Genomic DNA, 25383 nt, shown 5'->3' on the forward strand with positions numbered 1-25383 from the left:
GTCATGTTGGACTTATTATCTCCGTCTGAGCCGCAGCCAAGCATGGCAATATAGAGGAATGCGTGTGTGTGAAAGCCTGGAAATTAAGCAATAAAGAACATGGAGAAATATATTTGAATGTCAATGTCAAAGTAAAGTCAAACGCACTATTGGTTACAATTAATTAAAACAAACCCCAAAGTTCTGACCTCATCTCAAGTGGAACTTTACAAAAAATACCATATACGTTTGCCGTTTTAATTAAAGCCTTTCAAGGGTACAAGTTGAAGAAATGCTATGACAGCATCTCTAATCATCAACATCAGCTTTGTTTGCGTTTTTTTAAATAAATATAATCAGTAAACTTTTTTTTTCTAAATCTCATTAACCCATCAACACCTAGCCATTGAAATTCCCTCTATAAACAATCGAATGTTTACCTAAACAAAAAATGTCTATAAAAAGTGGTGGAATAGGAAGTGTTACGGAAAAATTTGATTTGATCTTTTAAAAATCCTTCACCTTGGATAGACAAACACTTCCATCTACTCGTTTGTTTTGACACTCTCAATTGTCTTTGTTTTCACTTCAGTAAGATTCATTCAAATTTATTCAATGTTTCCACTTCAACAACATTTCCATTAAGAAAAATCCCTTACAAGTGTATGGAACATTTTTCTCCCATAAAATCGTCAATCCGCTTCAATGAGAAACGTTTTACGACCCCCATAAAATGAATCAAATGAATAAGCAAATACCGCCTTGGTCTGTTTGCTTCATGGCCTGCAGATCCGTTTTGTACAGCATTTATAATGTGGCGTACATGGCGTATGCGTAATGTCTGTTCCCTGCACCTACGAACATTGCGTATACGCCACCGAACCGTATTGATGGCCCATTTTCTGCGCATTAATTAAATTTAATTAAATGCAGCTTTAATGACCGCTCCTCGGCAAAGTCCAGCCCATGTCATGTCCTTTCCCAAGACACCGTAATTAAGAGACGGATGAAAGGAAACGCGTGTCGAATGGACTGCGCAGCAGCTGTTGCACAGAAAACTTGAAACCACCCCCTGCACCTCTTTTGCTTGAAATCTCTCTCTATGCTGGAATGTTTCTTCTCGCATTTGAGTGAGATTTTAGTGAAAATTGTAAACAATGATGTTGCCATAGCTTGGCCAACTCTGGCTATCCACAATATAATTATTTAACCCCCAGTTTTGCACTGAATACCCATTGAGTGATTCTGCGAACACTCCTCCTTCCGAGCGATGAGTGAAAAGCCAGAGAGAAAGCATGATACTTACAGCTATGTTTATTGGAATAGCAGTTGAAGCCGCAGTTTTTTTTATATTTATTTTTCATTAAAGAATATACAAGAAATTTAATAAGAACTCATTTTAAACTTTAGAAAACAAATAAATTGATGGGCAAACTATCTGTAAAGTTCAGAGCATCGGCAGTGCTATTTCACTGACCACTGCTGTGCCTCTCAACATTTTTCAGAGTCAACATTTGTGCTTCATGGGACTCCCCTAGTCAGTTTCGTTTCGAACCTCGTGCAGCTCTGGTCGTGCAGCCCTCCTGTCCGTGTACCTGTGTTCGTGTGGCAGCTCGGTGAGAAAGAGAGGGAGAGAAAGTGTTCCTGTTAGCTTCACGTGCCTGCAGATAAACAAAACTGCCAAGCAATCGAAATACCAAAGTATATCGTGACAAAGCAACAACAGGAATAATAGTGGCAGACTGTTTCGATTCCGTTTATTGGTGCGCGTCGAAAAAATTATAACGAAAAATCCACTCTAACTCTTGAAGATCCGAATAAGGACTACCACTTTTTACGTAAGTCGACAGGGTAAGAAAAACTCAATCATTAAATACCCATATGTATATCATAGAATAGTTTTATTTGACGACACGAAACGGAAAACTTTTTATGTTAATGCTGTCTGTGTAGAAAATCAATAGCTTAGTTCTTGGCGTTATCCTGCCTCAGGATACACACACCAAGTCGTGTGCATTTCTCAGAACATCTGATTCGATGCAGAGTGATACGAGTGTTCTTGAGATAATTAAAAAACTTTCACATAAAAAGGGTAACACATACAGATGCACGCACAAATATAATTATCGCAACCCTCTTCATAGCTAACCCTTTTTACCCCCGTTCTCCATACCTCCTATCATGTCTGCATCAGCTGTATATTTGCATTCGTTCATTGGAACGGTTCAGCAAACGCGTTCAAGGCTACTGAGCCTTTAATGGGTCAACATGTTTTGCAGAAAACTCTGATTAATGGTGTTGGCAAAAAGTTCTGTATCTGCAAGTTGATATTATGAAACTTAGTTATGTCTAAAACTAAAGGAAATAGAATTCCTTTTTGTGCCTAATCGAATCAAAATCCTAAACTAAAAGCAACAGTTTGTGTTGACTTTCTATTCCTCAAATTTATATTCAAGACACAGCCAGCAGTTGAGTAAATATTGCTGGCAAGCAACCAAAAAAACAAAGTGGACAAATTAAGGACTCCGCAGCCTGCCCCTTCAGCACTTTTGAGTGGCTGCTTGGTCAAGCTAATTGCAGACGGCCTTGAACTTTAGCCCACGCAAGAGAACAACGAACACCGAAAGACACTTTAGTTTGAAAACGTGGCATAAGTTTGGGGGCAGCCTATGGGGGTCTTGTTGGCCAAACGTGTCCAATCTTTGGGGAGAAAATAATGCGAAAAGAGCCAACGGATAAGCCCCGAAAAAAATGAAATCGCTAAACCATTTTGCTGGTCCGGTTGAAGTCGGTAAACATTTCAAGGACTCGCCGTCATACACACAGAGCCCACAACAAGCTTCAGCGTAGAGGAACGTTCACATTGATGTTGGCACGTGACGTTTCTCTGACATTTTTTAATTAAAAGCCGTCAAAATGCTTTGTGCGCGTTTTCCTACTGTGCCCTCTAATGTACACAAAAAAATATTTCACTTTGTTAATTATTTCTATTATGATTAAATGTTAGAAATAATTTAAAATATACATAAATTTCAGAACAAACAGGCCCTAATTTATTATTATTATTTACTGTTTGTGCCGGAAATACAACGTTTTCATTTCTCTTCATGTATATTTTCACTCGACATTCCTCAACCTGCTGTCGTCCTTTTTGCAGGCCACGGCTCACTGTTTGTGCCTCAGAATGTGGCACGCATTTAAATGGGCTTTGCGTGCCCCAAGAGTAGACCTTTTCATTCGAAAAGATGCTGCCAATTTGCACATCGGAATTACGAGGCTATTAAAATTCCATTTGCGTTTTAATTTCTCATTTACGTTTGCTTCTCTATTGCAGGATCCTTTTCCAAGATGTCGCTGCTCACAGCCAACAGTCACTCCCTCTCCGAGGAGGAGCTCGATGAGTAAGTACCAGCACTTGCAGCCGCAGCCAATTTTTCGCCGTCAATTAACAGACTGGCTTTAACTTTGGCTGGCTTAAGAAAAAGTTTTCAAGTTAACCGCCTGCCTCCGTGAAATCCGGACAAGCAACGAATCCGAAAAACAAAAGCCGTCACAAGGCCACCCTCGTAAATTTAAACTTTGGCAAACGCGAGGTGACAAAACTTATCAGCCGACTGAAGAAGAGAAAACATTGCGGAAAGTTTGCTCCTAGTATTATTTTCCCCTGCAAGTTCATTTATTTTAGTCACATACTTCTAGGAAAAATATAATCATAGAAGGAACTTACCATATATTTTTTTTTAAAGTAAACTGTAAAATAATTCTATTTACTTTCACTTGGATTTTTGTTTAATTTTACGAAATTGCTTTGAAATATTATTGTTCTCCGAAAAGTATGCAATAAAAATCTGATTTTCCAAGGAGCCCTAACTTCTTACACCAATTTGGACAGTATTGTTCTGCTCTTTATTCGCAAATTTTCCTTTAATTAGATATTCCCCAAATTACGTTGATGACAGAAATTGGTTTAGGCCTAATCGCATAATAGCATCACCGCTCAAATTGCCTTTAATTAACGGCCCATTCAGCTAAAACAAGTATCTAAATATAGCCCTACACTTTGCACAATTCGCAACAGAATGCGGGATAGTGAAAGGGAAAACGTGCAGGAAAAATTCAGTTATCGCTCCCATTCGCTAGTTGACCTTGGCTCCGGAATGGTATTTTTATGGCGGCATTGCTCATACGCACAGTAGTCGCAAGTTCAAAGCCAACAAAACAATAAATAGGCAATTATCGATTGCTTATCCTCTGGCGGCATATGCTAGTCAGTCAGAAACCCATATTGCCAAGCCGCCCACTCCCGCCAGGGAGTGGATGTGGGCTTAAATCCTCTGCCAGTGGTGCGTGAGTAATGCAATTTCGGATGAATGCGGTTCGGAATGACATCATGACATGATTTGCCCCACTGAACTGGCCATGACTTTTGATTTCTTCGCCTTAATTTTCCCTTTTCTGACTGGACAAAGTAATCCTTAAATAAGCCCCCAAGATACCTCCCCCGTTTCATTTGCATTCCTCAACTCATTGTTGGACTTTGTGTGACCTTCTCTGCTCTCTGTCTGGTCCATCCTTTCACCCTTAGTAATTATCCAACCAGGTCTTATCAGGGCCCTGCAGAAACGCTTAATAGCTTTGTCCGGGCCAAATGCAATTACGTTTCTCCTTTTCAAAGGTTGAAGCTATGTGAGCAGCTGAAAGGACTTATACGCATTAAAGGATCCATTTAAAGCCTTCTGATTAATGGTCGGACCACGTAACGTGACGAATAATAGCACATTGAAAGTTGCCGAAGCTTTTGGTCGTTTCAAAAGGAAATTATACGTCCTGGAAATAACTTAAAGATGGTGTACATGTATATATTTTAGTGTATTAGGAAAAATATTGATCAAAATTTCTTACAAAATTCTATCTAGGTCATCTTACACCTTTTTAAGATAATGTAGTCCCAAAGTAATCATAGAAAGAACTGAGCCATCCTTAAATAGATCAAGTTGAGAGGTACAATGAAAAATGTTTCGATTCATGCCCCTGACAGTCAAGTCACCTCAGAGTACCCAAGTGGAATGACCCAAAGAATAGGCTTGAAATGTCCAAGTTTGTTTGAGCCTCTTTCGTTATATGGGTCTGAAATTTCAATTGTAAATGAGTTCCACAATGAACTTGGTACTTGAAACTTATTTCAATGGATCCCAGTTCGGAGCATTTGTCGCAATTTCCATTTGCTTATATAAGCTGAGCTTTTTGTTTAGCTTTGCAGCTGGCAAAGGCAATCAGTGAGCCAACATTTGGTTACGGGGAATTGACCAAGTTAATTACGGGTATGGGCATTAAGTGAATTCCATTGAGCACCAACTTGGAGCTCGGTACTGAAACGCGACCTCAAAAATCGACTTGTGAGCCGCGTCACGTAAACGCCTCTCTCCTTCGCCATCTAGTCTCTCTGCCATTTCATGTGGCTCTGTTATGTGCTCTCTGAACAAAGCCGAGCCCCCTTTTTTCTTACTTTTGGCTAAGCTTTGTTTTTTCCTCTGCGTATGCTCTTTTTATCGTCCAAGTTTCCTTCTGCTTTGCCGATTGTTTCGCTTTCGGTTTGACTGATTGTAGTTGTGTGTATCTGTGTGTGCCCCAACTGAGCTCCTCTTGGTCTGTCTTTCGTCGGATGTTTTCTGTACATATGTATGTATGTGTGCTTGTTTGTTTTTATGGCCTGGCTTTTGGCAAGTAAGCCCATGGATGACTCAGACCTGACTGGGCCTGTAATGCACTGTTCACATTCTTGGCCATGTTGACTAACAATATTGCTGAAACAGGGTGTCCAGTTAGACAGTCTATTTTGAAATAGTTCAAGTTTTACGCTTTAGGGTCGTATATTTTTTTACACACTTAAATTTTTGTCTGCAAAAATGAACGAAATCCTAATTAAGCTTTGTTTGCATCTCATTTGCAAATATCAGAGTTGAAGAATGTGAAACGAATATTAAGGCCAAAACCAGTTTTTAAAATGCTTAGCTTAGCGAAAAATTCCAAAAATAATTTGCATATTTATGGAACCAAACAAAATGGACCGGCTGATCAAACAACTTCCAACACCACCCAGTACCCTGTTATTATCGTGAAATTGTAATAATTGTGTTACGCAAATCCGTTATGCTTCGCTTTATTATCAGCCCGAGTCGCTCAGTCGCTAGCAAATTGCACTTGAATAGCACTACATAAGTCAGTTTATACTGATAACAATCAGTAATATTTGCATCCACTGACCTTGCCAGCCCAGCACGTTTTCATTGCATTGCCCACTGGGCAATTTATTTAGATTTCTGCAACTGAATTGCGCAGCATAAGTGACACTTGAACTTCCGTTTGGCTGCGAAGATAGTCCTAAAATCTAATCAGACTGCCACACACACAGATAGTGCCACACCACTACAAGTGAAACGTTAACAGAGCTGGTCGACTAGCTGCGAGAAAAAACCGCTTCGATAACAGAGCTCTGCTAACCAAGGGTATAAAAGGCATGGTGAAACCTACAAAATTTTTTTAGTTCGTTGAAAACGTTGACGTGTTACTACCAGTGTTACGGATTTCTTTTCTGCGAGCCATTATTTATTTCTGCTTGTCTGTGACCCAAAGGACATTAGTGTGCTGACATCATGCCGCCCACCATTACCGATAATCAGTCGCACGATTTCAAGGCCCACTACGAGCTCGCCCACAGGTCCCCGTTGCAGGACGATGAGACCGATGATGCATACGTGCACAAAATAACGCGGTAAGGACACTAAAACCGGTTTTCTAGCCGGCAGCTGTCTTCATCCCAAGGAGGGTTGAAGAATTTGGCGGGCCTTTAAAACCAAACAATAATAATGCGACACGATCTAGGTATTTCTTTTAAAGACCCATTCTAATCCTTATTAAGGAGCTAAGATATATATATGGTTTAGTTTGCAAAAATTTTCGTACTGATAAATCACTATGTTGTGCGAGTAATACATATCTCTTTGTAAACACCAAAAATAAACTAAATTATACAATGATAAAGTGAAAAAAAGCAATGAAAATCTGCAATGCTTCACCAACTGTTCAAATATTAGTCAATTCGGATGGGTGTGTCGCAAATTAGATTACTGAGGCTTTTGTTTCAAAACTCAAAACAGTTGCTGTCCAAGCGATCAAATTTCGTTTTCCATTACAAAGTGAGTCAGTTTTTTTCCCGGTATATTCAAATCGGATGTTTGGCAGAGCGCTAATAAAAAATCAAATAAAATTCTTATCAATCAAGGTCAAGACATTTCTGTTTTGATTATGTTGAAGTCATACTTTTTTTGCTTTTTGTTTTGCTCACTGTTCTAACACAACTTTTTCCCCGATTCGTTTGACGCACTTGATAATGTCTATCTATCTATCTTGGGTGGAAAACATTTGGCTGCCCCCCACTAGGGGGTCGCCTCCACAATAAATTCATAAAAATAAATCCACATACGTACATAAAAACTGACTATTTCGATTTGATTAGAACAGCGAAATTCAAATCTGTCATTTGAACTCATTAAAATGAGCTTAATGCTTATTCATCATTATGAGGCAGCAATTTAAGAATCGAATGGAAAGTTATTGTGTTTCAAAATATTTTATATGTATAGAAAAAACTGTTCTAAAAAATAAGTAGGAATTTTTGTACTTTTTTCCCTTATATGTGTAGTATTTCCTGTTTAATTACTGATTACATTTTTGGGGGCTTGTCACACAAGAATTGTTTCGTGGAAAAAGATAACAGCCCCATTTATCAAAAAGCAATGAGAATTTGAAATCAGTCCACACTTCCACTGGAATATAAAATTTAATTTTATTTTTTATTTTTAGGTACTCTGATGGTACAGTTAAACTACGTAACTCAAACATTGAACTCATGGACCAGGATATTCTCTATCATCTGGCATTGGGAAGCGAGAGTCATGACCTGCACGAGATGTTCGGCGATGTTAAGGTGAGTAGACTCAAGAGCTACGTATTTTGGTTAAAGATTAACTGAATAATTCATACTAAAGCGAGTTCCAAATTGGTAGAGACCCAGACCTAGACCTTGTACGTTATCAACTCAAGTGGAGCGATAGCGAAACTAGTTCTTTAATCAAAGCAAACCAATCTATACTTTTTCAATCCGGTTTACGAAAGCGTAATTAATAATCAAAATTAAAAATAATTGCCAACTATTCATAAAACGATAGGTTTTTTTTTATAGAAATCATCCATATAGATTATATTTTTGTTGCGACCTAAATGAACTCATGCTCCCGCCCCGATTGAAATATTGAGCGTGTTTTTCCCCTTTATTTATTTTCAACACTAATTAATAGTCTCTGTACCCTTGACTTTCATTACGCTGACCAGTTCGTTTGCATGGGCGGAACACCAAAGCGCATGGAGAACTTTGCACATTTCATGATGAACGAGATCGGTTACAAGCTGCCAGCGGGTACCCAGCTGCAGGACATTAGCGCCTACTCCTACCGCTACTCGATGTACAAAGTTGGCCCAGTGCTTTGCGTTAGTCACGGCATGGGAACGCCCTCGGTCAGTATTCTAATGCACGAGATGATCAAGCTGATGTACCACGCCAAGTGCAAGGACCCCGTATTCATCAGGATCGGCACATGCGGTGGCGTCGGAGTGGAAGGCGGCACAGTTATCATCACTGAGGACGCTCTCGATGGCCAGTTGCGCAATTCCCATGAATTCGTGAGTATGAGTAGCTTTAATGCTAAAGCTAAAGGACGTAGTTTAACCTTTAAACGCGTCCCAACATAAATATACATTTTATTGATAATTTATTATATTTCAGACCATTCTGGGCGAGACCATTCATCGTCCTGCCAAGTTGGACAAGAAACTGGCCCGTGAGCTCAAATCCCTAGCCAGTGCTGACGATCCCTATGACACCATCATTGGCAAGACTCTGTGCACAAACGATTTCTACGAGGGTCAGGGCCGATTGGACGGAGCCTTCTGCGAGTTCAGTGAGAACGACAAGATGGCGTACCTGGAAAAGCTGCGCGATAATGGTGTGGTTAACATCGAGATGGAGAGCACCATCTTTGCCGCCCTGACCCACCATGCCGGTATCAAGGCGGCAGTTGTGTGTGTCGCACTCCTGAATCGCCTGAATGGCGATCAGGTCAACGCCCCCAAGGAGGTCATGCACGAATGGCAGCAGGTTAGTATTAATTTCCACTAATAAATGAATGGATTAACATGTATCAATTTCCTCTATTCCCACACAGCGTCCGCAGATTCTCGTGGCACGCTACATTCGTAAGGTTCTGTCGCAACATGGTCAGTTGAAGTCGCTGTTCGGTCACCAGGGATCGATCAAATCGCCCAGGCGCTTCAAGTTGGTCCAGCAGGAGTCACAGGCCCACGAGTAAATGGACTAAGCCGGGAGTTTCATTTAAAGTTACCTTCTTACTATGTATGTTCGCATCTCTCCAGTATACAATGGTGTTTCAACATTCCCTAGTTTAGCTCTGATTAAGTTCCTAGCTTTATTTCTGTGTATATCGACCCTAACCTCATTAGTTAATTTAATCCCAAGCATATTGTATGTACATTCATTGAGAAATTTAATGCTTATATATGTTACAACAAAACAAAATATAAATGTAATACTTCAAATAATATCACTCAGTGTGACGTTCAAAGGTTATCATAAAAAAACGCTTTTGAGATAAATGGTTTGGGATGGAAAACCCGAAATAATATAATATATAAAAACCAAATAGTTAATTGTTATGTTGCATATTTTAAATGGGGATAACCAAAAATAAGGATTTAACACAAATATCTATACAACAAATTTAACACTGTAATTAAATTTCTTAAATTATTCTACTATATTGTATTGAAATTCCTTCAAATTTGTTAAATGTAAATGTTGATTAATGTTGCTACCGCGAATACAGCCCCCAAACAAGTCAACAGCAGCTAAATTAATTGTATGTACATCTATCCAATTAAAAAAATAATATGGACTACAATTGCTGAACATAATTTGATTACGGAATGCACACGCAAACTATACAAGTTATATTGTAAAAAAAAAAATAAATTTATTGAATATATTTGAACAGTATATTAAAATCGATTTGTGTTTATAATCTTGGCATAATCCTCACACATTTGTTGGACGTTTCAGTACCTACTTTTACTTCCTCTCTATTAACAGGGTGTCGTTGATATATGTTTCAATTTTATTCGAATTCATAGAGTTCATACAAATCCACTTAAGTTCAAGGGGTATCCATTCGTTCTTACACATGTTGTAAATGGAGCCTTGCACCCTACTATGTAGGCACTATGTTCGATTTAGAAAACTTGCACAGTTCGCCACCAGCACTCGGAGAAGACGGATCGGTCGGGTTCTTCACAGTCCGTTGTTGTTTCCATTTCAAAAGTGGCACCACGTTGTTCATTCCGTTGCCAACAAGACTTTTCGCTCATTTATAGAAAACTATACGTAAATATTATTTGTTTATAAGTTATCACAAAGTATACAATATAGCTATGTACTTGAAAAATATCAATAACGTTGCATTACAAAGATTTGTGGTTTTTAATTTATAATCATCATAATAAGGAAGTGGTTTATATTAACTATATATGTATTGTATTTAGAATATGATATATATAGTACATAGCTTGTTATATACATTTGAAAGAATATAGCTGAACACAGCTGGCCAGATAAGATTAATATATTAGCAACAAATTAGCTTGGTGAGCCAATAGTTCATATAAACTTTCCCTCTTCAGAGTTAGACCCTTCAGCAAAATGTCTGGAAGGTAAGTGGATAACCCTTTTAAATAGTTTACTTTTCTATAAATGGTTGGTTATTGTCAGTATTGAATTGGCTAATCCCCATTTGGAGACCATGTGTTCGGATTTCTTGTACCATCTGAACATCAATGTAGAAAACTCCCAAGAACCAACCGAAATCAAAAATAAGTTCGGCGACGTCAAGGTGAGAAAGTGACAATATCATAATCATTAGATAATATTTTATCTGATAAACGTAGGTGATTTGCTGCGGAGGAACTGTGTCTCGCATGCGACAGCTTGCATTGTATCTGCGAAAGGTGTTAGATGATCCCGAGACCGGTGAACCCGTGGATCTGTGTAGTGGAGGTCATCGCTATGCCATGTTCAAGGTTGGCCCTGTCTTGACTGTCAGCCATGGCGTTGGATCCTCCACTTTCAGCGTGGTGTTGCACGAACTGTTGAAGCTGGTCAAGTATGCTGGCTGTGAGGACCCTGTTTTCCTGCGGATCGGTACTTGTGGTGGTGTCGGTGTTCCACCTGGCACTGTAGTGGTCACAAAAAATGCCTTCAACGGCTTTCTCCGCAACGAGCACGAGATTGTAAGTGGATTGCATAGCTGAGAAGAACAATTTTTCAAGTGGTGTTCATTCAGGCTATACTTGGTAAGCGTGTTGTGCGACCTGCTCAGTTTCCTGACAGTGTGATTAAGGATGTTATAGCATATGGTAGCAAAGAGGACGATGGTTTCAAAACCATAAGTGGCAACACAATGGGAACGGACTGTTTCTACGAGGGTAAGTGCCCCGATTATCAGGAAACCTCATAGGTCCAGCATGGTTCTTATTGAAACAGGTCAGGGCCGGTTGGATGGAGCTATATGCGAGTACACGGAAGCCGACAAAATGGAATTCCTGAAGAAGTGCTTCGATCTAGGAATCGTGAACATTGAGATGGAGGCCAGCATGTTTGCTTCGGTTACCCAGAAGATAGGAGTCAAGGCCGGCGATGTGTGTGTGACCATTGTGAATCGACTGAACGGGGATCAGGTGAGAGCAAAATATGATTTGTGTGTATTCCCCGTAAAACTTGAACCTCCTATCTAGGTGGAAATAACCATGGAGAAGAAGCACGAATTTGAACAGCGGCCCTTCTTAGTCGTGGGCCGATACATTAAGAACCTATTGCAGAAGTGCTAGATAATGCTATATTTTATTTTCAGTCCAATAAAGATGCCATCTAAATTTCTTGGATGAGGAGTTTGTTGCTGTTATTGAGATTTTCCTGTGGTAGACGTAGCATTGGTGGAGACGGATCCTTCATTGGTTTGGGTTGAATGTTCGGAGCGGATTGCTTGGATAAACCGGTTTTGGGGGCTTGCATCTTGTTGCCCAGTGCCTCGGCAGCAGTTACCAATTTGCTTTTCACGACACGATTTGGCTTTACCAACTCTGCAAGATCATACTCCTTAGGCTCTGGGGACTTGCTTACTGGAGTCACCTTGGCGACAGAAGGTTTACTATCCGCAGGGGGTTTTTCCTTCGTAACTATTTTTGGCTTTTCATTGGAGGTGCTCTTGGCCTTCTTTTCATCTGCATCTGGCTTCAGCTCTTCGATCATCAAGCGTGTGGCATTTGAGGGCGCAAGTTCTCCGACCTGTGAGTTTAGTTTCTCCAACGACTTTTTGGCACTGGTATTTTCTGGATCCAATTGAAGAACTCTTTGGTACATATAGTAGGACTAATAAGAATACGATATATAAGGATTAAAAAGAACCATTTTTCTTTCAAACTCACCTCGCGACGTCTTCCTTGAGCATAGTTAGCGTCTGCCAGTCGGAGACAAGCCTTCACGTTCTCCGGCTCTAACTGCAAGCAAGCTTCGCAATCCGAAATAGCAGCAATATAATGATTTAGTTTCATATCTATTTAAAATAAAAAAAAACTTTAATTATATTCTCGGAATTTCACTGAAAACTTACGAGACACAGCTCTATTATTGTAAGATCTAGCCGCATTATCGGGATCATAAAGAATGGCACAATTGTACTCCTCAATGGCATTTTCGTACTCTTTGGCTCTAAAGAACTCATTTCCTCGCAGGCGGTGTCTTTAAAAAGGGTTACAAATTTAAGTAATCGAAAATGATATGGTTTTTAAATTAAATACTTTTCAGCAAATTGCTCTCGTTCCAGAGGGCTTAGTTTTTTTAGATGCATCTGCAGTCGCTCGTACATGGATTTCTTTTCGTCGAGTAAAGCGTCCTCGGAAATAGGTTTTTGTTGACTGGCCATCTTTGCCTCCTCTTCCTCTTTGTTCCGCTCCTCGTTGAGATCCATACGTAATAGCTCCTCGTCGGGATCATACTTATCCCATTTTCTGTAATCGGTCGCTTTGATCCTTTCCTCCTTGGGCTTAGAAGGCTGTGCTGCTGCTGGTACTTGTGCCTTTTTGGTTGGTTTCGATTGCTCAGTGCTTGATTTTTCAAGGTCTATTTTAGCCAATTTCCGAACAGACGGCATATCCAGGAGAAGTTTATCCTTCTTTAGTTCGTTAAGGGCTTGGTCTTTTGATTTTATAGCATTGGTCCAATCCTTCAATTAATAGTTGCATTAAAAGTAATAAAGCGTTTAGAACCACCGTACTTACCATAATGGGCTTCAGTTCCTTCTTGTCCAGGACGTCGCTCTGTTTTATAGGTTCCTCGTAGCGAAAAAGTCTGCTGTCTGGCTTGAGTTCCTTCAGCTTCTCCTCCGAAACGCGTAATAGGTCAGGGAAATAGCCTTCTTCGCCGGAGCGCAGGATATGCACAATTTTTTCCATTTCCCGGGCATTTGTGCATTTTTCAACATACACAAAATCCAAATGATTTAATGGTATGTCGTATTTCTCCAAGAGGGATTTCTTTTGCTCCATTATGTTGTCTTATTTGCAACGTAAAAAAATAGATTCCTGCCTGTGGTTGTTCGTAGTTTTCATAAAACTATATTGATCAAACAAATTCCCCTAGCAATCACCCGGCTACTTAGAGAACGAGAACGTTGACAGTTCGAAATGGCAGCCTCATGTGGCCGGACCTTCTTCCTCCCTTGTTATTTTCGTAACTTACCCAGAGGCACCACAATCTCGTTTTTCAGCAGGAAACCTTTTTTTCGAAACCACCACAAGCAAGTCAACACAGAATTTAGTGCCGGTGGCACAAAATTGTACTTTAGCAGCTCTCCGGCACCAAGGTTCTATGGTGTAATGGTTAGCACTCTGGACTTTGAATCCAGCGATCCGAGTTCAAATCTCGGTAGAACCTTCTAAAATAATTCTATTTTTGAAATCTTATTTTGTTTTTTTTAATCTTATTTTAATAATTATTTTATATAAAAATAATTTTAATAACAGAAATTTTAAATTAAAATTGGGCTAATGTTTACAACAGATACTATACATTAATGTTTTTGATTATTTGCGCAGCAGATGGGATAGTTAACCTTCTGCCCTGTTTATATAAATTACTTTATTAAAAAAGAAATTTTTATTAATTTTAGCTTAACTTTAAATTATTTAACAAATTTGTTTTTTTTCACAGTCGGTAAAGTATGGTTGGATTTGGGCCTCCCAGACAACACGGTTCTATGGTGTAATGGTTAGCACTCTGGACTTTGAATCCAGCGATCCGAGTTCAAATCTCGGTAGAACCTGAATGCAAAATTTTTTTTAAATATTATTTTAATTTTAATATTACTAATTATTTTTTATTATTTATTATTAATATTTAAAAAAAAAAATGTTGATGGAAAAAAGAAAAATGTTGGAGCATGTAGAGATTTAACATAATGTTAATTAACAGAATATTAGAAATCCAAAAGAGAAGGATAGGGGTAAATAAAAAGCATTTGTATCAGTAGACTACGTTTCTTTATTCATTTCATTTTGCTTCATTTGCATCAGACATATAACATTGTATATTTTTCGCTTTGCTTCAATTAGCAAATCATCATTCAACACTGATAATTCCTTTGTTACATACTGACTAAATTCCTCAACTAAACTACGCTTATCATAGGGTTTTTCCATCACCTGGACATCCAAGGCCATTGTTTCACTGTCGCTCTTAATGTTGCTTAAGTCTGGTATATCACAGGAATTTGCTGTGGGACTTTCTTCTGACTGAGAATATTGCTCGATATCGTCAGACGAAGTCATTGAAATATTCTGAGTCGGAGTCTCCTTAAGCCAAGACTTATCATCATCAGAGCTGCTGCTTTCACCAACATCCGATATTTTGTTTTTCAAAGGATTAAGGGCATTCCGGACTTTCCTGTAGTGAACCCATTCGACTTGATCACCAGCAGCATCTTTCTGGGCTCTGCAAGTAAGAAGAATATGAATATCACATCTAAAATGAATATTTTAGGACCCACCTAAATGTACGCTTAAACGATTCTATTTTAGCTTTAATATCGCTTGGTTTCAAAAAGAGGCCAAATGATTCCAGTTCATGTTGCATATCTACATAAACATCTTGATTTTTCCTCTCTCCCAAAATATCCACGGCATATTTTTGCCAAACATCTAGGAATATATTTTCCTGATCCAGTGTCCAGAGTCTCCTGGGTTTGATGGGAGTAGTATTCTTGGAAAATCTTTGCTTCCTTTTTTTTGCAGCGGGCGTGTTATTCACACGGTTGCACTCTTCATCGTTGAAAAACTCCTTACAGCATTCATCCAAAAAAACAGAATTGTATGTCTTATCTACGGTAAGATAATATTGAGATTTACTATTGGCTTTTAATTTTGAAAAGTGCAATATTTTCCTACCAAGCTGTTTATCGAGTTGTGTTCGGTCGTCAGCATAAACCGACTTTCCTAAACCGATGTTAGAAATAAATTACAAAATAAATTAATATTTGAGAAAAATATTTATGAAATAAATCTTACGCGAAGACTGATCGGTCTGCTCATCCTGGATATGGCTGAATCCTTGGTCTCCTATTAAAATAGACATGGTGTCGTAGTGCTTCCAGATGCTGCTTTGATCGCTTCGGCCTGCATGAAACAAACTGCAATTTCGAGACGTGAAAATAATTGGTCTCTGGCCACAAGGTTTATACAGACTTCGTGTACTTTCGCTTCAACGATTCCATTTTTGTTTTAACCCCTTTGGCAGTGATTTCTATTCCCTCCGCTAGCAAATATCCCGATAGAGTCTCATAAATGTCAACAAGTTTCTTGCCAGAGTTGAAAAGGTGAAGATTGTGCGCCCATAAATGAATGAACTGGTCTTCCTCGGTGGATGACCACTTTCTTTTGCAGGCCACTATTATAAAAGAACTGTAACACAATTTCTAATGGAATAAATTAAATATATTTACTTGCTGTTTGAGAGGAAATGTTTGTTTACAATTTTTTTAGCGAGGTAAACATCAGTGTGACCGTAGGCAAAATCTAGCCTAGTCCCAAAAAACACCCATGCCAGAGTAGTCGCATATTTCAAACAATAACGTATTTCGAAAATAATATTTAAAAAAATCGTTTCAAATGTTATTTGCTTGTATCAACCTCGTATAATCTTTAATTTCCCCCAGGATATAAAAACAAGTTTTAAAATAAAATTACGTAAATACATAGTAGTTTATTTAAACTTTAGGTGTAAGCTTTAAAACTTATTTACATGGTTGTGCAGCAGCGATAAAAGTATTTCAGTGTTGGCTTTACAAAATACACAATAGGTAATCGTACAATAATAAATATATTTTTGTGTGCATGTGGTGTATTCTCCTTTAACAACAATTTAAACCATGCTTTAAGGACACTCAGTTACCGCCACAATGGCTCCCCTCAATATAATTTTAAAAACTCGAAGCGTGCTCTTGTCCCATCCTCTCCAATAGTTGATTCTGGACGACTAAAAAATAGATATTTGGTTCACTTAGTGCTAGATTTATACGCTTAGGATCTAAAGGTGTACGAAAGTAAAGTACTTGACACAATCATACATTAGTTTAGGTAATACAGATTTTACACAAGCAGCATTAGATATTTCTTGATATACATATGGGGGCATAAAAACTGACGATGTATTTAAGTTATTCGAACTATGTGTTTTTTAATTTGCAGTTACAATTTTTCTATTTTTAGTAGGAACGTTGCAGAGCAATGCCAAGAAGCAGAAAAAGCACGACTTACAAATAAATAAATATACAATTGCAAAAAGTATATCGGATACCTAAATTATGCTCGCTAACTTACGTTTATATCACTTTTCGCAAATTATTCGTTTCATTAAATTAATTTGAGGCCTTTGAATGAATACAAATAATAATATTAATAATCGCTACAATAGCTAAATCATGTTTTTGGTTGAAATCAATTTGAATTTTCCCGCCCTACAATATGTTGATCTGGAACTCCCTGACGATGCCCTCGAGGAAGTCCTTGAGGCTGTGGTAGGAGTGGCTGCGCCAGTAGATGTTGTTGTTAACCTGTTCCAGGGCCATGTCGATGCTCGCTGCCACGGCAGGCAGTCCCAATTTGCGGCAGTTGGCGGCCAACTCAAGTAGCTGGTTCTTATGGAAATCCTTGTTCATGTAGAGTGTCAGCGACTTGATCATATCGGACAGAGTGGAAAAGCCATCGCCATAGCTGTAGATGGAAGTCGATAATCGGTATCATGAATATACGGGGATTAAAATTAAGAAGGAAAAATTATAATTACTATTCGGCAATCTCCTTGATGTTGCTCTGGAGAAAATCAAAGGCTATTTCATGACCGATGGCGTTGGAGGCCACTGAACTGAAGGCTAGCTCTCCATCTTGTTTGAGAATTCCCGAGTTGGGATCGATGGTCATGTTAAGGTACCTAAGAAGCACAATACATTAATATCCGATCTGGAGGAGTGATCTATATCTTCTTACTTGGACAGCAACCACGGTTTGGTGGTGCAACCCAGCGATTTGAGTATCTCCTCCTTCTCAGAAGCACTTGTGGTTTTCTTATATTGCTGATGGGCAAAATACCATTCCTGATGAGTGCCTTCCGCCAGAGCTGTGCAGTAAATCACAGACTTGAGATTGGGCTTAATGCTGTGGTTTGAAAGAGTATGATAATGAATAAACTTAATACTTTCTAACACTAAGGAAACTCACGGATTCTTCCTTTCATCCCGCATCCACTCCCGGAATTTCATTTGTGCCACTTGGGTGCATCTATCGTAGTTGAATTTACAGGCTAAGTATGCCACCAGAGCTCTGTGCTTAAGCTGCAAATGAGACTCGTTGTCCGGCTCATTCAGGCCGTACTTATCAAAGGCAGGTCGTACAATGAACTTCATGAAGGCCTAGTTGGGCGAAAGAATTTAAAAATGAATATGTTTTCTTGAAGGTCACAAGATTAATAATCTTCTTACCCTGAAATACTCGTAGGCAGGCTCCTTTTTAAGGTTGTAAATGAGATAGTTGAGACCAGGTTTGGCAGCACTCCAGAGCAACTCGTCGTCAAGGGCAGTAAAAAGTTCCATCAGGAAGGTTAAACTGCAAATAACGATTTAGTTTATATATCTTTATCCAAAAGTATGAATAATGGATAGTAGTATGGATTGATGGAGATATTTATTGGCTAAGATATGGTCTTAGCTAGGAGCTATATGGTCCTTGACAAGCATTTTCCGCAGTTTGATGGGTTTACCCCACAATAATTGACAAAAAATCTAAAAAATATTTCGTTTCTGGATTTTGATGCAGATTGATGGAGAATCGATTTACAAATCGATAAAGGTATTCCGCTTAAGAATCGGACATGTATTGACAAAGATATGGCCATCGCTGGAAGCTATATTGTCCTTGACATGCATTTTCCGCATTTTGAAGGGTATCCCCCACAAAAATTGATAAAAAATCTAAAAAATATTTCCTTCCTGGATTTTGATGCAGATTAACGGAGAATCGATCGACAAATCGATTAAGGTATTCCGCTTAAGAATCGGACATGTATTGACAAAGATATGGCCGTCGCTGGGAGCTATATTGTCCTTGAAAAGCATTTTCCGCATTTTGAAGGGTATTCCCCACAAAAATTGATAAAAAATCTAAAAAATATTTCGTTCCTGGATTTTGATGCAGATTAACGGAGAATCGATCGACAAATCGATTAAGCTATTCCGCTTAAGAATCGGACATGTATTGACAAAGATATGGCCATCGCTGTAAGCTATATTGTCCTTGACATGCATTTTCCGCATTTTAAAGGGCCCCACAAAAATTGATAAAAAAACTAAAAAATATTTTGTTCCTGGATTTTGATGCAGATTGATGGAGAATCGATCTACAAATCGATTAAGCTATTCCGCTTAAGAATCGGACATGTATTGACAAAGATATGGCCATCGCTGGAAGCTATATTGTCCTTCACAAGCATTTTGCGCATTTTAAAGGGTATGCCCCACAAAAATTGATAAAAAATCTAAAAAATATTTCGTTCCTGGATTTTGATGCAGATTAACGGAGAATCGATCTACAAATCGATTGAGGTAGTCCGCTTAAGAATCGGACATGTATTGGCAAAGATATGGCCATCGCTGGAAGCTATAATGACCTTGACTAGTAGTAGCTTATTGAAACTCACGGTATGTCGTAGGTTAGGTACTCCGCCTGTGACAAGTGCAAAGCATCGTCCAAGATTTGAGCCCTCGTGATCTTGGGTAAAATGCTGAAGTTCTTCTTGAGGGCCAGCCAAGATGGCATGTCGTAGTTGACCCGATAGTAGCCTTGGCGGTTCAAGTTCAAGTACACGACATTGCCTCCGTTCGTAGCGTTGGTGAAGACATTTCTCACAACGAGCTCCTCTTCGTCCTGGCCTCGCATCCAGTGGGTGGGTATATCATCGCCCTTGTGCATCTCATCGGTCTCAAATGTAATGGGAATGAACCAGCGGCTCTGATCCGAGGAGTTTTTGGTTGGCAGCAAATACCGATCCTGGCGCAGGACCAAATCGGTACCACGGCGCGTCACATTCACTACCGGATAACCGGGCTGAGTGATCCACGAGTCCATGATCCGCTTCACAGTGAGATCCTTCGGCAAAGTACCCTGTTCGTGGCCGTGCAGTGTGAGAATGTCCCACAGATCGTCTCTCTCCATGTTTCCGTAAGCAAACTTCTTCAGAAGGTCTCGGGTAGCAGATCGGAAGGCATCTTCGCCCACGATGGAGTTGAGCATGCGCAGTAGAATTGTGCCCTTGGAGTAACTAATAGGATCAAAGATGCGGCGAACGTCGTCTGTGGTGTGAACGTCAAAGGAAATGGCGTGGGAGGTGTTGTCCGCGTCGTGTCGCATCGACTCCTTGAATTCCAGCACCGTAAGGGTGTCCATCATTTGGAACTCTGGGTGAGAGTACTCCAATGCTTTATAGCTCATGTAGCAGGCAAAGCCCTCCTTGAGCCAGAGGTCGTCCCACCACTTTGGGGTTACCAGGTTACCAAACCAATGGTGTGCCAACTCATGAGCAATAATCTCGGCCACATACTGCATGTGCTCCGAGGAGGAGGCCAGCTCCAGATCCTCCGGCACCAGCAGCGCCGAGTCCCGGAACGTGATCAAGCCCCAGTTCTCCATCGCTCCGAATCCAAAGTCCGGCACCGAGACGAGATCAATCTTGGGCATCTTGTTCTTGATGCCGAAGTACTCTTCGTAATACGGTAGGAACTTTCTGACCATATTATAGGCGTAGTGGGTCATGTCCAAGAAGTTGGGTCGTGTCCAAATATCCACGCGTGGGTGCATGGCGCTGTCCAAAGTAGCATATCCAGAATCAGCCATGTTCGATACTATGAAAGCCACCAGGTAAGTGGGCATCTTCGGGGTGGTCATGAAGTCGTCCCGAACGTATCCCACGCGATATTGGCTGCTGTGAGCTCGGGGCATGTTGGACAAGGCCATCTTGTACTTGGTGTTCCGGATGATGCTGATCGTGAAGTTGGCCTTCATGTCCGGACGATCGAAGCAGGGAAAGGCCCGCCGGGCATCGATGGGTGAGAATTGTGTGCTGATCATCCATCTGAAACAGGATTAGAATTAATCCTTAATACTTTTTGGTAATAAAATGTAACACTTACTCCACTTGTTTGTTGTTTGGGTTAGTATAACTGGTTTTGTAGATGCCTTGCAGGGTATCCGTCACCTGGCTGACAAAATCCAGACTCAAGAGCAACTTGAGCTCACTCTCCTCGGACAAGTCCTTCTGCAAACTGACCACAAAGGTGGCATTGTCATCGCCGTAGTCGCTGTCAAAGTCCAGTTCCTGTTCATCAGATCCATTTCGTGCCTTGCCGGCGAGGGGAGCACGGATTATTCTCACATTTGAGATGCTGACATTGTGGACGTCGAGCACAATGGGCTCCCAGGTGGTCACCTTGGACTCATCCCGTTCGATTTCAATGGTGAGGCTGCCGTTGCTGGTAGACGCCTCCACACTGGGCTCAATCAAAAGACTGAAAGAGAGGAAAAGGTATTATAAAAATAGCTATGGGAAGTGTAAGAGCAAACATCCGTTGCAGGTGAAATGCAAATGACTGCCAAAAATGTCAAGTCGGCCCCATCAAAAGTGCCAATCAATCAATCACTCGCAAGAGGGCAGCCTGCACATATGTTTGGCACCCATTCCGGGGCCAATGAATGAAATTCACACAGCTATCTGTCCGGGGCTTCGAATGCCACCATTAGTCTGGGATGGCGGCAAATGAAATGCATGCCATCTCCTAAGCCGCATCAGAAATCGAAGCAAACAGGCAGCGCGATAATTGCTCGGGGAACTATGACACAACTATGATGCTCTTTCAATGGCCATTAGGTTTGACATAACTTTACTTTCATTTGAATATCATAATACCCTGAGCTAATGTTAAGGTAATACACATTGATTGAATATTGATTCCACTAGAGTCCGTTCCCCTTGCAACCGCTTGCCAAGAATGCCACAGATGGAGCCAGTTGGAGTCTTCGTCCTCCAGCCCCTGCCATTACCCAAACTTCTTCCACCGCGTTCCGCCTTTCGCCAATCTGGAATCCCCTGGGTGCGGGCTTTGCGCCTAGTTGCTTTTAATTGAGGCGATTGGCTTACAATGCGTGCGTCGGGCAACCAGGAAGCTTGCAACTTCGATCTCAGAGCAATTTGCCATGAAGATGTTCCGAGGGGACCGGATCACGTATCTGAGAGATACTACTACTGACAACCAACAGCTGCAAAATCAGTTGGCATCGATTCACCCGATGCAAGCTCCAGAACTTTGCCGCACATGCCGCAATCTATCAACCATCGAGCCGATCTGTATCTGTATCTGTGTCTCCACCTCCTTTTAATTTTCCCTCCATCGGGGAGTTGGTGGCTGCGTGCGGTGCTCAAATTAATGCCCAGCTTGGGCTTTCTGTGTCAATTATATTAATACATGCGGCTACCGAGGAGCTGAGCATGGATCTTTCTATCTGACCATCTATTCGGCGCAAGTATCTGGCGCATTATGTCATGCCGACAGTCGGCGTGCGCTTATTGTTCCCTCAGATCTATGCCGCATCTTTTCCGAAGTGTGACTGATGCTAGGCCTAACCGATTTCCGTTCGACTGACAACACAAGTTGCTCCCTGCCAAGTCTGTTTTCTGGTCATCTCCTGCGGTGTCTTAAACAAGTCGTTAGACCGTTACAAGCTGTTGGCCAAAGTGCCCCGGTGTCCACTTTGAGTAAACGGCTACTACATCGGGCTACTGAACTGCAACGGCTCAATCCTTGACCCAGTTTGTTTCATAGAAATAGAAAAATAAACGTGTACATGCGACCCCAGAATTCTGACGTCAATGGGTTTGGCTTAGGGCGGATGCTAGTGGAGGAGTTCCTGCCAAGGATAAAGCTACAATCCTTGCATGGCTACCCAATTGGGTAAGAAGGAAAAGAGCTTTGAATATATTTTACCCCAAAGAGCTAATTAGCATTTCAATGAAATCTAAACAGCTTTTCACTTGAATAGATTGTGGATATATTTATTTTCGAGATAATGAGATTTTTCTATTCTCTCCGTGCAGCTTGGGAAAATATACTTTAATTTAATATAGTTGTCACAACATGTTCAACAAGATACATATTATCTGGAAACTAGATAAATTCCGGCATTTTTGTGACAGCAATGGGAGCAGGAAATGTCGGAATATCTAAGTGAGCAATTTAAGTGTCGGCTGCTTCTTGCTGGAATCGAATTGCTGACATGCAAAGCAATTTAAACAGAAGATGGGAAATCAGCGCGTGTTTGGCCGGTGGCGCTTTTCATTAAGAGCAATTGTGGTTAAGTACTAAATTGCTTGACCCTCCCTACTTTTGCACCTGCGGTTTTTTTACTCACTGGTAGTGGACTGGGCGCCATCCCTCGTAGAGTTTGAGTAACCGGTCCACGGGCTTGGGGGTGGTATCCTCGACTTCCGGGGCAGGCACAACCTCTGGTATGTCACCCACTGGAGGAGGTGCTATCTTCTTCTCCTCGGGCTCCACAATTGGCGGAATGGGCGGGGCACTGGGGGTGGGCGTGGCTGTCGTCGAGGGTGTGGGCGTAAATGGTGGCGGTGGTGGAGAGCTCGCACTTATCCAGCCGGCAGTTTGAATTTGTGTCGCATTAACATCTTTACGATCGGCAGTGATGCAACTGAAACCATATTGAAGGAGACGCGTTATTAAGGAGCAAATCAGTTCGGGTTTGGCTTATGCAAAGTGCCTGGGACGCACCCAGTTTTTCATTCTGACCCTTCCACGCCTCGAAAGCAGTCGCTTCTGCGGCTGAGCGCTGAAGGAAACGCATAAATTGCTTTCACTTTCTGAATGAGGTCATGTCGCCTGGGTTCGACTGCCAATTAGCACGCTTGCCAAAACGTTTAGCAAAATGCAAAACGAAACCATGAAACTAAATAAATACCCGACTAACTTAATAATCAAACCACACCCTGGCTTGATTAGGGTTGGTTCTACATCAGACTTACCCGGCACTGATTTCCTTGGGACTCATTCCCTGCCTGGTCACAAAATAGGTAACTGCAATGGAGAAGAGCAGGGCCACCACCATGATGAAGGCGGCGATCACCAGGCATGCCTTCGACACATAAACCCCCGATGGAGGTCCATTAAACACATACTTCTGGCCATTTTTGGTCTTCAGCTGACCACCTGAAAAAAAATAAGATATTTTAAATAAAATTTTTTTGATTTAGGGATTCAGTTCTTCTTCCAAAGACCTTTTATTTCTCGTAAAGATTGAGAGACCAACAAATTTATTAGCTGTCAGAAATGATCGCACCCACGCCCCTACTCACATGCTTGCATCTTAAATTTTACGGCCCGCTCATAAAGTTTATGCTTTGTCCAATTATTTGATTATTTTCAGTGCATTCAGAAATTGTTTATAGATCTTTATTTCAAATAATTTTTTCAAATTCCTCAGATGCCAATGCATTATGTATATTTGAATAGTTGCTTGCCATGTAAACAATTGATGGGAGCATCAAACTGATTTATAGCATAATTTAGCCAAGAGTCGAGTGCGTGGAAACTGAAAATGTTAGCGGGCCATTTAGCGGGGTGTCGACAACAAAAATGTGGGCAGCCAATCCCCGGAGTTGCAACTGCCACATAATCCCATCCCGCTGCGTTTTTGCTTTAATCTGAGGCAGCAGTTGGCGATCGTTAAACTGGCTCTTTATGGCGAAAACTCGAGTTGAGTGAAAAGTAATGGGTGGATCGTTTTAAAGGGCAAAACAGTTTGTTGAACAAGCCAAGGAGAACCAAAGCGGTAGTTGGGTCTGAGCCAAAATGCACCTCCACAGTGCTACACAAAAGATAGGGCACAATGGAGTGCAATATTTTTTGAAGACAAATCGGAAAGGTAAGGCATTCACGTTTCCTGGAACTATAATCTGGAAACGATGGAACACTTGGTATGTGGGTGGAAATATCAGTTGCTTGATCATCAGATAAGAAATGAAAAACTGCCATGATAAGCAAAATTTGGCCAGACCAGCAATGGAGAAGTAGATAAATGAAGCTCTCTAGAACCTTATCTGATGATGAAATAAGCTGTGGTAGGAAACTTTCGACGACCACTATTCCGCTGTCAACGAACGGGAGCAGAAATTAAAGCACGTGACGGGAATTTTCAATTACCCGATTACCATTTCTCGCTGGCCTTCACAGAAGGAGGCCTCAAAACTTTTATGATGTGTGCGCATGGTACTTTTATGGGAAAGGCATAGGCAATGTCAGTGACTCCATCGCTCGATATCGTGTTTTAATTAAATTTCACTAACAATCTAACCTTGTTTCTCGAAACTTTCTAAGAAATTTAGCCTGCCTTCCACCTTCAACCATCCACCATCCACCTGTTGCAATGTATCTGCAGTTCATCTCAGAGGCCAGGCCAACGAACAGATGCTCCTGCAGCCACACGCTTTGATCTTCGACCACGGGCTGATGGAATTTATGTGGTGCACCCAAAAATAAAAAAGCAACTGCACCACCTGCAGCTGTGAGCTGATTAGAGCCGCACGGATCTCTTGTTCTGATAGATCAGTTGTCA

The 25383-nt window shown here is 40.7% G+C and overlaps 5 protein-coding genes, 2 long non-coding RNA genes and 2 other non-coding genes across 12 annotated transcripts in view; 5 read left to right on the forward strand and 4 right to left on the reverse strand.

Annotated features, from left to right (window-relative positions):
• Window positions 1–1521: 1521 nt before the first annotated feature.
• Window positions 1522–10108, forward strand: LOC6501331 (uridine phosphorylase 1). 2 transcript variants are annotated; one of them, XM_014911515.3, is made up of 6 exons: window positions 1522–1817; window positions 3314–3380; window positions 7843–7966; window positions 8371–8718; window positions 8822–9193; window positions 9261–10108. In XM_014911515.3, the coding sequence occupies exons 2-6, from the start codon at window positions 3328–3330 to the stop codon at window positions 9402–9404; spliced, it is 1041 nt and encodes a 346-aa protein (XP_014767001.1). In that variant the 5' UTR covers window positions 1522–1817; window positions 3314–3327; the 3' UTR covers window positions 9405–10108. The 2 variants fall into 2 exon arrangements, with proteins under 2 accessions (XP_014767001.1, XP_001955006.1); XM_001954970.4 differs by lacking the exons at window positions 1522–1817; window positions 3314–3380 and adding an exon at window positions 6501–6751.
• LOC116654928 lies at window positions 4830–5593 on the reverse strand. Its single transcript, XR_004310083.2, has 2 exons — window positions 5027–5593; window positions 4830–4958 (listed from the first exon to the last, which is right to left on the reverse strand). It is a non-coding gene; the product is annotated as an uncharacterized LOC116654928 (long non-coding RNA).
• Window positions 10109–10270: 162 nt separating the features above from the next.
• Window positions 10271–12045, forward strand: LOC6501332 (uridine phosphorylase 1). Its single transcript, XM_001954971.4, has 7 exons — window positions 10271–10492; window positions 10789–10818; window positions 10877–10997; window positions 11053–11394; window positions 11448–11589; window positions 11648–11841; window positions 11899–12045. Exons 1-7 carry the CDS (start codon window positions 10302–10304, stop codon window positions 11989–11991), a joined length of 1113 nt encoding a protein of 370 aa, XP_001955007.2. The 5' UTR covers window positions 10271–10301; the 3' UTR covers window positions 11992–12045.
• LOC6499260 (sperm-associated antigen 1) lies at window positions 11986–13809 on the reverse strand. Its single transcript, XM_001954972.4, has 5 exons — window positions 13441–13809; window positions 12961–13385; window positions 12774–12901; window positions 12589–12716; window positions 11986–12532 (listed from the first exon to the last, which is right to left on the reverse strand). The coding sequence occupies exons 1-5, from the start codon at window positions 13705–13707 to the stop codon at window positions 12032–12034; spliced, it is 1449 nt and encodes a 482-aa protein (XP_001955008.1). The 5' UTR covers window positions 13708–13809; the 3' UTR covers window positions 11986–12031.
• A 214-nt stretch (window positions 13810–14023) lies between these two features.
• Window positions 14024–14095, forward strand: Trnaq-uug. Its single transcript has one exon. It is a non-coding gene; the product is annotated as a tRNA-Gln (tRNA).
• A 316-nt stretch (window positions 14096–14411) lies between these two features.
• Trnaq-uug lies at window positions 14412–14483 on the forward strand. Its single transcript has one exon. It is a non-coding gene; the product is annotated as a tRNA-Gln (tRNA).
• A 200-nt stretch (window positions 14484–14683) lies between these two features.
• Window positions 14684–16263, reverse strand: LOC26513652. 2 transcript variants are annotated; one of them, XM_014911709.3, is made up of 6 exons: window positions 16158–16263; window positions 15901–16102; window positions 15724–15845; window positions 15604–15651; window positions 15207–15537; window positions 14684–15151 (listed from the first exon to the last, which is right to left on the reverse strand). In XM_014911709.3, coding segments are annotated over exons 1-6 (1164 nt in total). In that variant the 5' UTR covers window positions 16159–16263; the 3' UTR covers window positions 14684–14691. The 2 variants fall into 2 exon arrangements, with proteins under 2 accessions (XP_014767195.1, XP_044570201.1); XM_044714266.1 differs by lacking the exons at window positions 15901–16102; window positions 16158–16263 and having other exon boundaries at window positions 15604–15646; window positions 15724–15856.
• LOC123257021 lies at window positions 15075–15753 on the forward strand. Its single transcript, XR_006506927.1, has 3 exons — window positions 15075–15212; window positions 15362–15542; window positions 15608–15753. It is a non-coding gene; the product is annotated as an uncharacterized LOC123257021 (long non-coding RNA).
• A 121-nt stretch (window positions 16264–16384) lies between the features above and the next one.
• The window catches only part of LOC6499259 (aminopeptidase N), a 31088-nt gene continuing 22089 nt past the window's right edge, over window positions 16385–25383 (reverse strand). For both annotated transcript variants that reach the window (XM_014910501.3, XM_001954973.4), the window contains 9 exons: window positions 23795–23978; window positions 23167–23463; window positions 20895–21269; window positions 19406–20836; window positions 18192–18315; window positions 17932–18122; window positions 17701–17868; window positions 17501–17644; window positions 16385–17427 (listed from right to left, as the gene is read on the reverse strand). In XM_014910501.3, coding sequence (XP_014765987.1) covers window positions 17172–17427; window positions 17501–17644; window positions 17701–17868; window positions 17932–18122; window positions 18192–18315; window positions 19406–20836; window positions 20895–21269; window positions 23167–23463; window positions 23795–23978 — 3170 coding nt within the window. In that variant the 3' untranslated portion in view covers window positions 16385–17171. The remainder of the gene's footprint in view (window positions 17428–17500; window positions 17645–17700; window positions 17869–17931; window positions 18123–18191; window positions 18316–19405; window positions 20837–20894; window positions 21270–23166; window positions 23464–23794; window positions 23979–25383) is intronic.

This window comes from Drosophila ananassae, chromosome 2L, assembly GCF_017639315.1.
Source record: "Drosophila ananassae strain 14024-0371.13 chromosome 2L, ASM1763931v2, whole genome shotgun sequence".
NCBI classification, from domain to species: Eukaryota; Metazoa; Arthropoda; class Insecta; order Diptera; family Drosophilidae; genus Drosophila; species Drosophila ananassae.